Source organism: Myotis myotis, unplaced genomic scaffold (assembly GCF_014108235.1).
Source record: "Myotis myotis isolate mMyoMyo1 unplaced genomic scaffold, mMyoMyo1.p scaffold_m19_p_3, whole genome shotgun sequence".
Classification (NCBI taxonomy): domain Eukaryota; kingdom Metazoa; phylum Chordata; class Mammalia; order Chiroptera; family Vespertilionidae; genus Myotis; species Myotis myotis.
In genome coordinates this window covers 88,126,614-88,141,813 of record NW_023416335.1, presented here as the reverse complement: position 1 = coordinate 88,141,813, position 15,200 = coordinate 88,126,614, and the positions used below count along the sequence as shown (strand labels likewise).

Genomic DNA, 15,200 nt, shown 5'->3' with positions numbered 1-15,200 from the left:
TGTCATACTGGCTCTAATTGGGTCATATATGCATCCCTGACCATACATAATGGGAATGTGATGTGTGATTGGCCTCAGCCTCAATGCCCCAATCCACTTCTGCAGTGGGATGAGTTTATCCCATCTGACTACATGGACTGAGTGTGGAGAAAGGGGAAGAATATCTACTGGGAAATGAGGATATGGTTTCCATTAAATAGTGAAATAGATACTGTGAAGGAAAAACATCATGTGTCCAGTACTTTATCCTTTTGAATGTGCCTTTTATTACAGAGTGGCCTGAAATTGTCAGTATAGTAAATTAAGGAGTTGTGATTTGTTACTTGGTCTGGTAACCCAGAATATATAACTTTGAAGGTTTTAAATCAAAGGCAGAGCTGCTATGCTATTGAATCATCTTGTTAGCCTATGAATCAATATGTTTCCTCAATTAGGGCCTCATATCTCCAGCTTTGGAACATCAGCCATTTCAAGGAAAGTGGCTCATGGCTAAAACAGACAAAGGTTGGGTTGCTTAATAATCTAGTACTCTCAAAGGATATTGGGAAACCTGGGCAGCTTTTAAGTGGCATGAGCCATCCCACAGGCCCGGTGTTTTTTTCTGGCCCCTTTCCTCATACCCCTGAAATTCATTTGGTCTCATGGCTCTCAGACTCAGCCTGGTATGTAGAACAGTGGGGTCTCAGGTCAGGTTGTGTCTAGTGATTTCAATTGTGCTGTTGGCTGGAATTCCATCTGTCAAGCAGGTTTTACAGTCAGCCATTCGATAGCAGTAGGGTTAGCCCATGAAACTGGATTTCCTGCATATCTGGAAACAGGAGCACCCCTGGAGATCTGACATGCTCTGAGAAAATTAGGAGTTAGTTTTAGCTATTCCTGGTTAGTCTCTGTTGAACCTAATGTATTCCAACACTTGAGGATAAAACACCTCCCCCCCCCCCACAGAGACAGAATAATTTATTTTTTTATTGTGAAGTTAAGTAACTTCATGGGAAGAGAATCTAATCAACATTGAACTATTTACTTGTCTCCACAGTAATTGTCTCTTTGTCAATTGACAGACATGGATTTTTATTTACTTATAATTAGTGTGAGCATACTAATTTTTGTTTAAGAAAGGTTTTCTTTACCTTGGCATTGTGATTTGTTTTCATAGATGGAAAAAAAATCAGTGAGAAGGAGAAGGAATCATCCCTGGAGAGTTGGGAGGAATATATGGGGTCATACTCTCCCAGAGTTAAAGAAACCTTAAAGGACCCTGAACCCCTCCCCACATCTTTGATAACTGCCCTTTTAGACTGATAGTCACTGGAGCAGCTTTCCCAAGCGAGCAAGGACCTCTCCCAATTTCACTCCACAACACCCAGGTGGGACCCTCCCTTATAAAGGAAAAATGAAATCCATCCTTTAGGTGTGCTACGATCCACTTGTCTGCCATGGGCCTATACCTTTGCCCCTTGCTTTACTGTGTTGTTAGGTTATTTCACTGGTTTCCCACACAGGAAGGAAGTGGAAATGATGCCCCTCTGGGACAGTCCTCCATATCATTCCCTCTAATGTCTTTTTTTTTTTTTTTAAAGTGCAATTGCACACCAATAGTTTCTAATCTATCAAAACATAAGTTAAGGAAGTAGTGAAGTTAGGTTTAATTAAAACCACAATTATTTGTACAGCTGTCCCTGGGTTCATGGCTTGTAAAAGAATTTAGCTTCAAACCCTGCTGCCTAAGTCCTTTGGGAGTTTCACACAAAACCCTTTATGCTCCACCTGGGCAGTGCCTACCCCAGTTTCACCAGTCACTTCAGGAGCAGGCCTGGAGGGCTTCGCCCTGATGCCACTCCCATGGTCAGGCTCTCCAAGCACCTGTTGCATGGGGCAACACGGAGAACTGCAGAACTTTGAGATACAGTCATTTTCTTTTGTTTGGGGGGCCTAGAGGCCTTTAAGGATACTTCAAGAAATTCCTGAAAATTCTCCTAGGGCTGTGAGAAAGGGAGAGAGAAGAATCAGGCACAGTCTTCCTTTGTGAGCTTTTCTCTGGTTCTTTACACTTTCACTCCCAGGAGGGTCTTTTATGTTCCTCCCACCCCCAGCCCCAGAGCGTTAATGGACATTGGCAAGCATCTTTCAAAGGAGATGGGGGCGGGGTAATGCTGCAGATATGTATGCACATAGCGGCATGTTTTCTCAGCAGGACCCCAGAGAGGAGGATGAATTAGTAGAGCTCAGCATCTGGCTGATTTTCAAGTGCCTGTGCAGCAGCGCTTCCAGCAGCCTGGATCTGAACAAGGCGATTTGGACTTTAAGCAAATGCACTGGTCAGCTCGGATCACTGACCGCGGTCCAGGGGCGGGGCCAGCGCCACAAGTCGAGAGGCCTGGAAGCCTGGGAGCCGAGCCACGGGTTAGGAAATGTGACCCCGGCGACCTCAAACACCCACCTCCTCCCTCACTTGCTGCCCCACCTGCCCGCGGAGCGCACAGAGCCAGCCAAGGAGGCGATGGCCAGCCCCGCGCCCTTAGTGGCCTCCATCAGCCACCAAATGTTGGCTTTGCAGACCCTGCAGCTCCTACAGCAGGAGTGGGGCTCGGGGGACCGTCCGGGCGCCCGTAGAAATTCGCACGACCTGGACCAAGTGTCCGCTGCCCCAGCGCATTGCTCAAGCCCACTGCGGGCCCGGGCAGGGCTGGGGCGGGAGGAGGGCAGCAGAGGCCAGGGGTTGAGGAATGGGGAGCTCAGGGAGCAGGCGAGCTCCTCCGAGGTAGGAGTAGTGCCAGGTGCCAAGGGGGGAGCGGAGCTGCTGCCCTGCCCCCAGGGCCGCGGGCCATGCACCCTGGCGCGGATGGCAGTGCGCAGTGCACTGGCCCGCGTGGTGGACTCGACCTCAGAGCTGGTCAGTGTGGAGCAGACGTTGCTGAGTCCCCTGCTGCAGGAGAGATCCTTCCCCATCCACCTGAAGGTGAGTCTGGCCTCCAGCACCCCCCTCAGGAGCCGGATCCCCCTGCTGGCCCGGGCTGCAGGGCCCAGATGGAGACTGGGTGGGGTCACAGGATCCCAAGCTGAGCTGCTCACTGCTCCCCGGAGAGTGAAGGGGTGGGGATAGGAGGAGGACTCCGCACTTATGGCAGGGAACTCAGAGTGGGGAGTGAGGGGTGGGTGCGGAGGTGCCCACCTGGGGCCGCCTGAGTATGGAGCAGAGAGGCGGGAGAGGCCTTGTCAAAGGCCTCTGGAACTCCTTCCTCTCTTACGTAGTAAATCAGCTTCCTGCTCCAGCTGAAGGCCCTTTCCACAGACATGGAGGACAGCTCCCCTACTCCCCCTTCCAACTTAATAACCCTTCTTCCAGGGCCGTAAATACACGTATTAAATCCCCACTGCCTTCTGTATGACAAATCACCTACATTAATTTAAAGTCTTTTGAAACTTATGAATCACAGTTATTTTTGCATGCATGGAGTTTCCCACAGAGCTCGGGGACCTTAGAGAGTCTAAATTCTCATAAAGTGAGATAAGAGTGGGGTGGATCCCCAGTGTTGAAGCGTGAATTCTATAGGTCTTTTTTTTTATCATATACTTTGTTTTTTTTAAAGTTTATTTTTATTGATTTCAGAGGAATGGAGAGGAAGAGAGAGATAGAAACATCAATGATGAGAGGGAATCGTTGATTGGCTGCCTCCTGCGCGTTGGACCAAGCCTGCAACCCAGACATGTGCCCTTGACCAGAATCAAACCTGGGACCCTTCCATCCGCAGGCCAACACTCTATCCACTGAGCCAAACTGGCCAGGGCAAAGTGCGAATTCTAATGCTAACCTCCTACCAAGTCACGCACCTCATGTTTGTGGAGTGAATTTTCTTCTTAAGATACCCAACTGTCAGGAAACAGAGCAGCTGCCTCCCAGGCTGAGAAGGATCCTGGAAATCTGGGGGTCTGGGTTACAGTGTTGGTCTTGACATTAATTAACCTAACCGGTGGTTTAAGGTCACAATCTCTTGGAGGCCTTGTGGCTTTCCAGTTTTGACTTGGAGTATTGCATCATTCATTTCCCTTGGGAGTCTAACAGAAGGAACTGGGAAGGGATGATGAAGAAAACTTAGAGCACTTCTCAAGAATTGCTATTTGTGCTTTACAAGCCAAGGTTTGGAAAAAAATAGCTACATATTAGATTGCATACCCAATATAAAAGACTGATTTAAAAACCAAACATAATAAAGCATATCATACATCCAAATAAGCATTATTACTCTACCTTAGGTTTTCTCAGCCTCTGCTTTATTGACATTTTGTGCTGGACAATTGTTATGGGGGTTTGTCCTGTGCCTCTATCCAGTAGATGCCAGCGGCATACATCCCTGGCGCCCTACCTCCCCACCTTGAGTTGATAAAACCAAATATTGCCAAATATGCGTGCATGAGAGGGAAAGCTGGAATGCCTCCAGATGCAAAGCACTGCTCCATTCACCTTAGAAAATTAAAAAATGAAGCTGCATTTCACCAATGCTCTTGAGTTAAGATGCACCTTTTTTTTTTTTAATATATTTTATTGATTTTTTACAGAGAGAAAGGGAGAGAGATAGAGAGTCAGAAATATCGATGAGAGAGAAACACCAATCAGCTACCTCCTGCACATCTCCTGCTGGGGATGTGCCCTCAACCAAGGCACATGCCCTCGACCGGAATTGAACCCGGGACCTTTCAGTCCGCAGGCCGACACTCTATCCACTGAGCCAAACCGGTTTCGGCAAGATGCACCTTTTTATGTACTTCCAAGAAATAATAATAATAAAAAAATCCTGCCAATTATATTATGACAGACCTTTGATTGTAAGATAGTCTCATTTCAGAGAATTTTTTGAAATGGGAAAAAATGTACATCCTAGAATTGATGAAATAGGAAGCATTGTGTGATATTAGGAGCATATACAAGACATAGAGGCTGGCAAAAGGAGAGACCGAGTGATCAGTTTTACCTAAGGTGATCCTGGCAGGTTTCTTGTAGGAGGTAACCTTTTAAAAAAGTGAATGTTTGCTCCCCAGGCATTAAAGGGAAAACATATTTTAAGGGAGCTGTATGATCTAAGATCCAGAAGCAATGCCAGGGCCTGAGTTTGGGGGAATTAAAATTAGTTCACTATGGCAGAAGGCAAAAAATGGCATGAAAGCAGAGAAACCCTCTCCATAATAACAATGGGTACTTTGTAGTACTTTACTCTTTTTTTTATTGTTTAAAGTATTACATATGTCTCCCTTTCCCCCAATTGATGCCCCCCCCCCCCCGCTGCTACTCCCAACCCCCAGGGCAAGCCCCCACCTCCCCAGTGTCTGTGTCCATTGGTTATGCTAATATGCATGCATACAAGTCCTTTGGTTGATTTCTAACCACCCCTCCTCCCCTGCCTTCTCTCTGAGGGTGGACTGTCTGTTCAGTGCTACCTTGTCTCTTTTTGTTCATCAGTTTATGTTGATCATTATATCACACAAATGAGTGAGATCATGTGGTATTTATCTTTCTCTGACTGGCTCATTTCGCTTAGCAATATGCTCTCCAGTTCCATCCATGCTGTTGCAAATGGTAAAAGTTCCTTCTTTTTTACAGCAGTGTAGTGTTCCATTGTGTAGATGTACCACAGTTTTCTAATCCACTCATCTGCTGATGGGCACATAAGGCTGCTTCCAAATCTTAGCTATTGTAAATTGTGCTGCTATGAACATAGGGGTGCATATATTCTTTCTGATTGGTGTTTCTGTTTTCTTGGGATATATTCCTAGAAGTGGGATTACTGGGTCAAATGGAAGTTCCATTTTTAACTTTTTGAGGAAACTTCATACTGTTTTACAGAGTGGCTGCACCAGTCTGCATTCCCACCAGCAGTGCACTAGAGTTCCTCTTTCTCCACATCCTTGCCAGTACTTTTCCTTTGTTGATTTGTTGATGATAGCCATTCTGACAGGTGTGAGATGGTACCTCATTGTTGTTTTGATTTGCATCACTCAGATGATTAGTGACTTTGAGCATGTTTTCATATGTCTCATGGCCTCTTTGAAAAAGTGTCTATTTAAGTCCTTTGCCCATTTTTTTATTGGGTTGTTTATCTTCTTTTTGTTAAGTTGTATGAGTTCCCTGTAAATGTTGGAGATTAAACCCTTATCAGAGATAACGTTGGCAAATATGTTCTCCCATGCAGTGGGCTTTCTTGTTGTTTTGTGGATGGTTTCTTTTGCTGTGCAGAAGCTTTTTATTTTTATGTAGTCCCATTTGTTTATTTTCTCCTTAGTTTCCATTGCCCTAGGAGCTGTATCGGTAAAGATATAGCTATGACATATGTCTGATATTTTGCTACCTATGGAGTCTTCTAAGATTTTTATGGTTTCCCATCTTACATTTAAGTCCTTTAACCATTTTGACTTTGTTTTTGTGTATGGAATAAGTTGTTGATCTAGTTTCATTTTTTTGCATGTATCTGACCAATTTTCTCAGTACTATTTATTGAAGAGACTGTCTTGACTCCATTGTATCCTCTTGCCTCCTTTATCAAATATTAATTGAGCATAATGGCTTGGGTCTATTTCTGGGTTCTCTGTTCTGTTCCACTGGTCTATATGTCTGTTCTTGTGCCAGTACCAGGCAGTTTTGAGAACTGTGGCTTTGTAATATAGCTTGATATCTGGTATTGTGATCCATCCAACTTTGGTCCTCTTTCTCAGGATTGCTATGGCTATTAGGGATCTTTTTTTCTTCCAGATGAATTTTTGGAGAGTTTGTTCTAGTCTGTGAAATATGCCGTTGGCATTTTAATGGGGATTGCATTGGATATATAAATTGCTTTGGGTAGTATGGACATTTTAATGATGTTGATTCTACCAATCCATGAACATGGTATGTTCTTCCATTTGTTTATGTGTTCCTCTATCTCTTGTCTCAATGTCCTATAGTTTTCTGAGTACAGGTCTTTTACCTCCTTAGTTAAGTTGATTCCTAGGTATCTTAATGTTTTTGGTGCAATGGTAAATGGGATTGTTTCTTTAGTTTCTTTTCTGTGAGCTCATTGTTGGTGTATAAAAAACCCATAGATTTCTGGGTGTTGATTTTGTATCCTGCTACATTGCCAAATTCATTTATTAAGTCTACTAGTTTTTTGATGGAGTCTTTGGGGTTTTCTATGTACAGTATTATGTCATCTGCAAATAATAACAGTTTTACTTCTTCTTTTCCAATTTGGATGCCTTTTATTTATTCTTCTTGCCTGATCGCTATGGCTAGCACTTCCAATACTATATTGAACAAGAGTAGTGAAAGTGGGCATCCCTGTCTTGTTCCTGTTCTTAGGGGAAATTGATTTAGTTTTTGCCCATTGAGTATGATGTTGGCTATAGGTTTGCCCTATTAGGCTTTTATTATGTTGAGGCATATCCCTCTATTCCCACTTTGCTGAGAGTTTTTATCAAGAAAGGGTGTAGGATTTTGTCAAATGCCTTTTCTGCATCGATTGATATGATTATGTGATTTTTATCTTTTGATTTGTTTATGTGATGAATCACATTTATTGATTTGCGGATATTGTACCATCCTTGCATCCCCAGAATAAATCCCACTTGGTCATGGTGTATGATCTTTCTAATGTAATGCTGGATCTGATTTGCTAGGATTTTGTTGAGGATTTTAGCCTCTATGTTCATTACGGATATTGGCCTGTAATTCTCTTTCTTTGTGGTATCTTTATCTGGTTTTGGAATTAGGGTAATGTTGGCTTCATAGAAAGAGCTTGGAAGTGTTCTGTCCTCTTGAATTTTTTGGAATAGTCAAAGGAGGATAGGTTTTAGTTCTTCTTTGAATTCTTGGTAGAACTCCCTGTAAAGCTGTCCAGACCAAGGCTTTTGTTTGCTGGAAGATTTTTGATTACTGGTTCAATTTCTTTGGTAGTTTTTGGCCTATTCAGGTTTTTTTATTCTTTCTGATTGAGTTTTGGAAACTTGTGTTTTTCTAGGAATATGTCTATTTCATGTAGGTTATCCAGTTTGTTGGAATAGAGTTGTTCATAGTACTTTTTTTCATAATCCTTTGTATTTCTATGGATTTGTTGTTACTTCACCTCTTTCATTTCTGATTTTGTTTATTTGGTTCCTCTCTCTTTGCTTTTTGGTGAGCCTGGCTAGAGGTTCATCATTTTTTTTTTATCCTTCCAAAGAACCAGCTCTTGGTTTCATTGATCTTTTTTTGGTCTCTATGTCATTTATTTCTGCTCTAATCTTTATTATCTCCTTCCTTCTGCTCACTCTGGGCTTTTCTTGTTGCTCTCTTTCTAATTCTTTGAATTGTAGAATTAGATAATTTATTACCATTTTTTCTTGTTTTTTGAGGTAGGCCTGTAGAGCTATGAACTTCCCTCTCAAGACTGCTTTCACCATGTTCCATAGGCTTTGGATTGTTGTGCTTTCATTGTCATTTGTTACCAGGATGTTTTTTATTTCTTCTTTGGTAACCCAATAGTTGTTTAATAGCATGTTATATAGCCTCGGTTTGATTTTTTTCATTGTTTTTATTGTAGTTCATTTCTAATTTTATGCCATTGTGATCTGAGAAGATGCTTGATATGATTTCTATCTTCTTAAATTTGAAGAGACTTTGCCTGTGTCCCAATATGTGGTCTATCTTTGAAAATGTCCCGTGTGTACTTGAGAAGAATGTATATTCTATATCTTTGGTGTGAAATATTCTGAAAATGTCAATTTATTCCATCTGATCTAGTGGTTCATTTAGAAATGATGCTTCTTTGCTGATTTTTGTTTAGAGGATTTACCCAGTGGTGTCAATGGGATATTAAAGTCCCCTACTATGACTGTATTGCTGTCTATCTCTCCCTTGATATCTTCCAGAAGTTTTTTTAATGTATTTGGGTGCTCTTGTACTGGCTGCATATATGTTTACCAGAGTTATATCCTCTTGTAGAATTCCTCCCTTTAGTATTATGAAGTGGCCTTCCTTATTTCTTGTTATGGCCTTCACTTTGAGTTCTAACTTGTCAGATATAAGAGCTGCTACCCCAGCTTTTTTTTCATTTCTATTCACTGGGAACATTTTTTCCCATCCCTTCACTATCATTCTGTGTTTGAGTCCTTTGTTCTGAGGTGGGTCTCTTGTAGACAGCAGAAATATGTTTTCTTATCCATTCAGCTACCCAATGTCTTTTAATGGGAGCATTTAGTCCATTTACATTTAAGGTTATTATTATTTTTTTAAATTGTTTTATTGCTTAAAGTATTACAAAGAGTATTGCATATGTCTCCTTTTTTCCCTGCCCTTAACAATCTCCTGGCCTCCCCTAGCTCCCAGGGTCTTATGTCCATTAGTTATGCTTATATGCATGCATACAAGTCCTTCGGTTGATCTCTTACCCCTCCCCTCACCTACCCCCAACCCTCCTCAGCCTTCCCACTGTAGTTTGACAGTCTGTTCGAGGCTGCTCTGCCTCTGTATCTATTTTTGTTCCTCAGTTTATAATGGTCTTTATTATCCATAAATGAGTAAGATCATGTGGTATTTTTCCTTCATTGACTAGCTTATTTCACTTAGCATAATGCTCTCCAGTTCCATCCATGCTGTTGCAAATGGTAAGAGTTCCTTCTTTTTTACAGCAGCATAGTATTCCATCATGTAGATGTACCACAGTTTTCTAATCTATTCATCTACTGATGGGCACTTAGGCTGTTTCCAGATCCTAGCTATGGTGAATTGTGCTACTATGAACATAGGGGTGCATATATCCTTTCTGACTGGTGTTTCTGTTTTCTTGGGATATATTCCTAGAAGTGGGATCATGGGGTCAAATGGGAGTTCCATTTTTAGTTTTTTGAGGAAACTCCATATTGTCTTCCATAGTGGCTGCACCAGTCTGCATTCCCACCAGCAGTGCACAAGTGTTCCTTTTTCTCCACATCCTCTCCAGCACTTGTCATTTGTTGATTTGTTGATGATAGCCATTCTGACAGGTGTGAGATGGTACCTCATTTGTTGTTTTGATTTGCATTTCTCGGATGATTAGTGACTTTGAGCATGTTTTCATATGTCGCTTGGATTTCTGAATGTCCTCTTTTGAAAGGTGTCTATTTAGGTCCTTTGCCCATTTTTTTTTTATTGGATTGTTTATCTTTTTTTGTTAAGTTGTATGAGTTCCCTGTAAGTGTTGGAGATTAAATCCTTATCGATGATAACATTGGCAAATATGTTCTCCCATGCAGTGGGCTTTCTTGTTGTTTTGTTGATGGTTTCTTTTGCTGTGCAGAAGCTTTTTATTTTGATGTAGTCCCATTTGTTCATTTTCTCTTTAGTTTCCAATGCCGTAGGAGCTGTATCGGTGAAGAAATTGCTTCAGCATATGTCTGAGATTTTGTTGTCTTTGGATTCTTCTAGTATTTTTATGGTTTCCCATCATACATTTAAGTCCTTTATCCATTTTGAGTTTATTTTTGTGTATGGTGTAAGTTGTTGATCTAGTTTCATTTTTTTTTGCATGTATCTGTCCAATTTTCCCAACACCATTTATTGAAGAGACTATCTTGACTCCATTGTATGTTCTTGCCTCCTTTGTCAAATATTAATTGAGCATACTGGTTTGGGCCGATCTCTGGGGTCTCTATTCTATTCCATTGATCTATATGTCTGTTCTTGTGCCAGTACCGGGCAGTTTTGAGAACAGTGGCTTTGTAATAGAGCTTGATATCTGGTATTGAGATTCCACCTACTTTGTTCTTTCTCAGGATTGCTGCAGCTATTCGGGGTCTTTTTTTATTCCAGATGAATTTTTGGAGAGTTCGTTCTAAGTCTGTGAAATATGTCGTTGGTATTTTAATGGGAAGTGCGTTGAATTTATAGGTTGCTTTGGGTAGTGTGGACATTTTAATGATGTTGATTCTACCAATCCAAGAACATGGTATGTTTTTCCATCTGTTTATATATTCCTCTATCTCTTTTTTCAATGTCCTGTAGTTTTCTGAGTAGAGGTCTTTTACCTCTTTAGTTTATTCCTAGGTAGCCTAATTTTTTTGGTGCGATGGTAAATGGGATTGTTTTTTTAGTCTCTCTTTCTGTAAGTTCACTATTGGTATATAGAAATGCCATAGATTTTTTGTGGTTAATTTTGTATCCTGCTACATTGCCAAATTCATGTATTAAGTCTAATAGTTTTTTGATGGAGTCTTTAGGGCTTTTTATGTATAATATCATGTCATCTGCAAATAAGGACAGTTTTACTTCTTTTCCAATTTGGATGCCTTTTATTTATTCTTCTTATCTAATTGCAATGGCTAATACTTCCAGTACTATGTTGAACAGGAGTGGTGAGATTGGTCATCCCTGTCTTGTTCCTGTTCTTAGGGGAAATGGTGTTATTTTTTGTCCATTGAGTATGATGTTGGCCGTGGGTTTGTCATATATGGCTTTTATTATGTTGAGGTATGATCCTTCTATTCCCACCTTGCTGAGAGTTTTTATCAAAAATGGGTGTTGGACTTTGTCAAATGCTTTTTCTGCATCAATTGATATGACTGTGTTTTTTTTCTTTCAATTTTTTATGTGATGTATCACGTTTATTGATTTGCGGATATTGTACCATCCTTGCATCCTGGGGATTAATTCTACTTGGTCATGGTGTATGATCTTTCGGATGTACTGCTGGATCCAATTTGCTAAGATTTTGTTGAGGATTTTGGCATCTATGTTCATTACGGATATTGGCCTATAATTCTCTTTCATTATGTTGTCTTTACCTGGTTTTGGTATTAGGGTGATGCTGGCTTCATAGAATGAGCTTGGAAGTGTTCCTTCCTCTAGACTTTTTTGTAGTAGTCTGAGGAGGATAGGTTTTAGTTCTTCCTTGAATGTTTTGTAAAACTCCCCTGTGAAGCCGTCTGGTCCTGGGCTTTTGTTTGCTGGAAGTTTTTTGATGACTGCTTCAATTTCTTCCATAGTTATTGGCCTATTGAGGTTTTTAGATTCCTTCTGATTGAGTTTTGGAATGTTGTATTTTTCTAGGAATATGTCCTTTTCCTCCAGGTTGTCTAGTTTGTTTGAGTAGAGTTTCCATAGTATTTTTTAACAATCAGTTTTATTTCTGTGGGGTCTGTTGATATTTTGCCTCTATCATTTCTGATTTTGTTTATTTGGGTCCTCTCTCTGCTTCTTGGTGAGCCTGGCTAGAGGTTCATCAATCTTGTTTATCCTTTCAAAGAACCAGTTCTTGGTTTCATTGATTTTATGTATTGGTTTTTTTTTTTGGTCTCTATGTCATTTATTTCTGCTCTAATCTTTATTATCTCCTTCCTTCTGCTCACTCTGGGGTTTTCTTGTTGCTCTCTTTCTAATTCTTTGAGATGTAGAGTTAGATGATTTACTAACTTTTTTCTTGTTTTTTGAGATAGGCCTGTAGAGCTATAAACTTTCCTCTCAGGACTGCTTTCATTGTGTCCCATAGGTTTTGGATTGTTGTGTTTTCATTATCATTAGTTTCCTGGATGTTTTTTTTTTAAATATATATATATATTTTTTTTTTACAGAGAGGAAGGGAGAGGGATAGAGAGTTAGAAACATCTATGAGAGAGAAACATCGATCAGCTGCCTCCTGCACACCCCCTACTGGGGATGTGCCCGCAACCAAGGTACTAGCCCTTGACCAGAATGGAACCTGGGACCCTTCAATCCAAAGGCTGATGCTCTATCCACTGAGCCAAGCCAGTTATGGCTCCAGGTGGGTCATGTTTTTTTTGATTTTTTGTGTTTTTTTTTTTTATCTATTCACCCACTCGATGTCTTTTGATTGGTGCATTTAGTCCATTTACGTTTAAAATTATTATTGAAAGGTACTTGTTTGTAGCCATTTCTATTTTTTGTGCCTGTTTTCTTTCTAAGTTTTTTCTTTTTACACCAGTCCCTTTAGCATTTCTTGCATTGCTGGCTTGGTGGTGATAAACTCCCTTAGCCTTTTTTTTTGTCTGTGAAGCTTCTTATTTCCACTTCAATTTTGAATGATAGCTTTGCGGGATAGAGTATTCTTGGATTCAGTCCTTTGCTTTGCATCACTTTGTAAATTTCCATCCATTCTTTTCTGGCCTGATGTGTTTCTGTTGAGAAATCATTTGATAATCTACTGGGAGATCCCTTGTTTGTAAATTTCCGTCTCTCTCTTGCAGCCTTTAAGATTCTCTCTTTGTCCTGAACATTTGCCATGGTAATTATGATGCGTCTTGGTGTGGGTCTTTTCAGGTTCACCTTTTTTGGGACTCTCTGTGCTTGTGTGACTTTTTTCTTCCCCACCTCAGGGAAGTTTTCTGATATTATTTCTTCCAATAGGTTTTCTAACCCTTGTTCCTCTTTCTGTTGTTCTGGCACCCCTATTATTCGTATGTTGTTTCATTTCATGTTGTCCCATAGCTCTCCCTTAGTCTCTCCTCCTGTCTTTTAATTTTTTTCTCCAATTGCAGTACATTTTGGGTGTGTTTTGCTTCCCTGTCTTCTAATTCACTAATTCGGTCCTCTGCCTCTCCCAGTCTACTGTTGAAACTTTCAATGGTGTTTTTTATTGCAGCTATATCACTCTTCATTTCCTCTTGGTTCTTACCTAAGTTATTGATTTTTTCATCCATTTCTTTTTGATTCTTGCTTAAGTTGTTAATTTTTTCCTCCATCCGGTTTATGCACTCTAGGACCCTTAATCTGAATTCCTTTTTTGTCATGTTGCATGCCTCTGTTTCACTTAGCTGCTTTTCTGGCAAGTCCTCCTTTTCTTTCCTTTGGGGGTTTCTTTGTCTACCCATGTTTGATCTCACCGACATATCTAGATGTTGAGTCGTTCAGTGGCTGCTCCTTGGGTGGCAGTGACTCCTCGGGCTGTGGTTGCTCCTCAGGCGGTTGTGGTAGCAGCTGCTCCTCATTTGGCAGCAGCTCCTCTGGTGGGTGCTGTTCACAGCTGTTGTGGCTCCTCTGGCTGGTGGAGGGAGGCTTCACACACAGCTGCTGTTCCTCAGACAGAGGGTGTGGTGATCACGAGGCTGCTGTTCCTTGGATCTTAAGGTTATTATTGATAAGTACTTGTTTGTCGCCATTTTTATATTCCTGTATGCCTGTATTCCTTCTTCCCTTCCTATTTCTTCTTTTATAGCAATCCTTTTAGCATTCTTGCATTGCTGGCTTGGTGGTGATAAACTCCCTTAGCCCTATTTTGTCTGTGAAGCTCCTGATTTCAACTTCAATTGTGAATGATAGCTTTGCTGGGTATAGTATTCTTGTATTTAGTCCCTTGCTTTGCATCATTTTGAATATTTCATTTCATTACCTTCTGGCATGACGTGTTTCTGTTGAGAAATCAGTTGATAGTCTAATGGGAGATCCCTTATAGGTAACTTTCTGTTTCTCCCTGGTAGCCTTTAAGATTCTTACTTTGTCATTGGTGTTTGCCTATTTAATTATGATGAATCTTGGCATTGGTCTTTCTGGGTTTATCTTGTTTGGGACTCTGTGAACTTCTTGGACTTGTGTGAGTTTTCTTCCCAATATCAGGGAAGTTTTCTGTCATAATTTCTTCAAACAGGTTTTCTATTCCTTGCTCTGTTTCCTATCCTTCTAGTACCCCTATTATGCGGATGTTGTTTTGTTTTGTGTTGTCTCATAGCTCCCTTAGGCTCTTCTGTTTTTCAAGTGTTTTTTTTTTTTCCAATTGCTGCTCTGCTTGGGTGTTTTTTTCCTACCTTGTCTTCTAGCTTATTGATTCAGGTCCTCAGCTTTTTCTAGTCTACTGTTGATGCTTTCTATTGTGTTCTTTATTGAAGCTATGTCATTCTTCATTTCTTCTTGGTTCTTCTTCATTTCCTCTTGATTCTTACATATGTTGTTGATTTTGTCTTCCATCCTTATGACAATTGCTCTGAATTCTTTCTCTGACAAATTTCTTGCCTCCATTTTGTTTACTTCTTTTTCTGGTGATTTCCTCCTTTTCTTTCATATGGGGGCTGTTTCTTTGTCTCCCCATTTTCGCTCCTCTCAGGGTGTCTGGTTATGTGGCTGAGTATCTACCACACTGACCAAAAGGCACAAAATACAACTCAACAAGACACCACACAGAGGGAACAAAACATGAATGTATTCATGACACTGATAAACCAAATGAAGGTGACCACCAGAGAAAAGAGAATTAGGGGAAGAGAAAAGGGTG

At 40.8% G+C, this 15,200-nt stretch overlaps 1 protein-coding gene across 1 annotated transcript in view; it reads left to right on the top strand.

Annotated features, from left to right (window-relative positions):
- Positions 1 to 2,500: 2,500 nt before the first annotated feature.
- The window catches only part of DLEU7 (deleted in lymphocytic leukemia 7), a 35,562-nt gene continuing 22,862 nt past the window's right edge, over positions 2,501 to 15,200 (top strand). The window contains exon 1 of the mRNA XM_036297920.1: positions 2,501 to 2,959. Coding sequence (XP_036153813.1) covers positions 2,501 to 2,959 — 459 coding nt within the window. The remainder of the gene's footprint in view (positions 2,960 to 15,200) is intronic.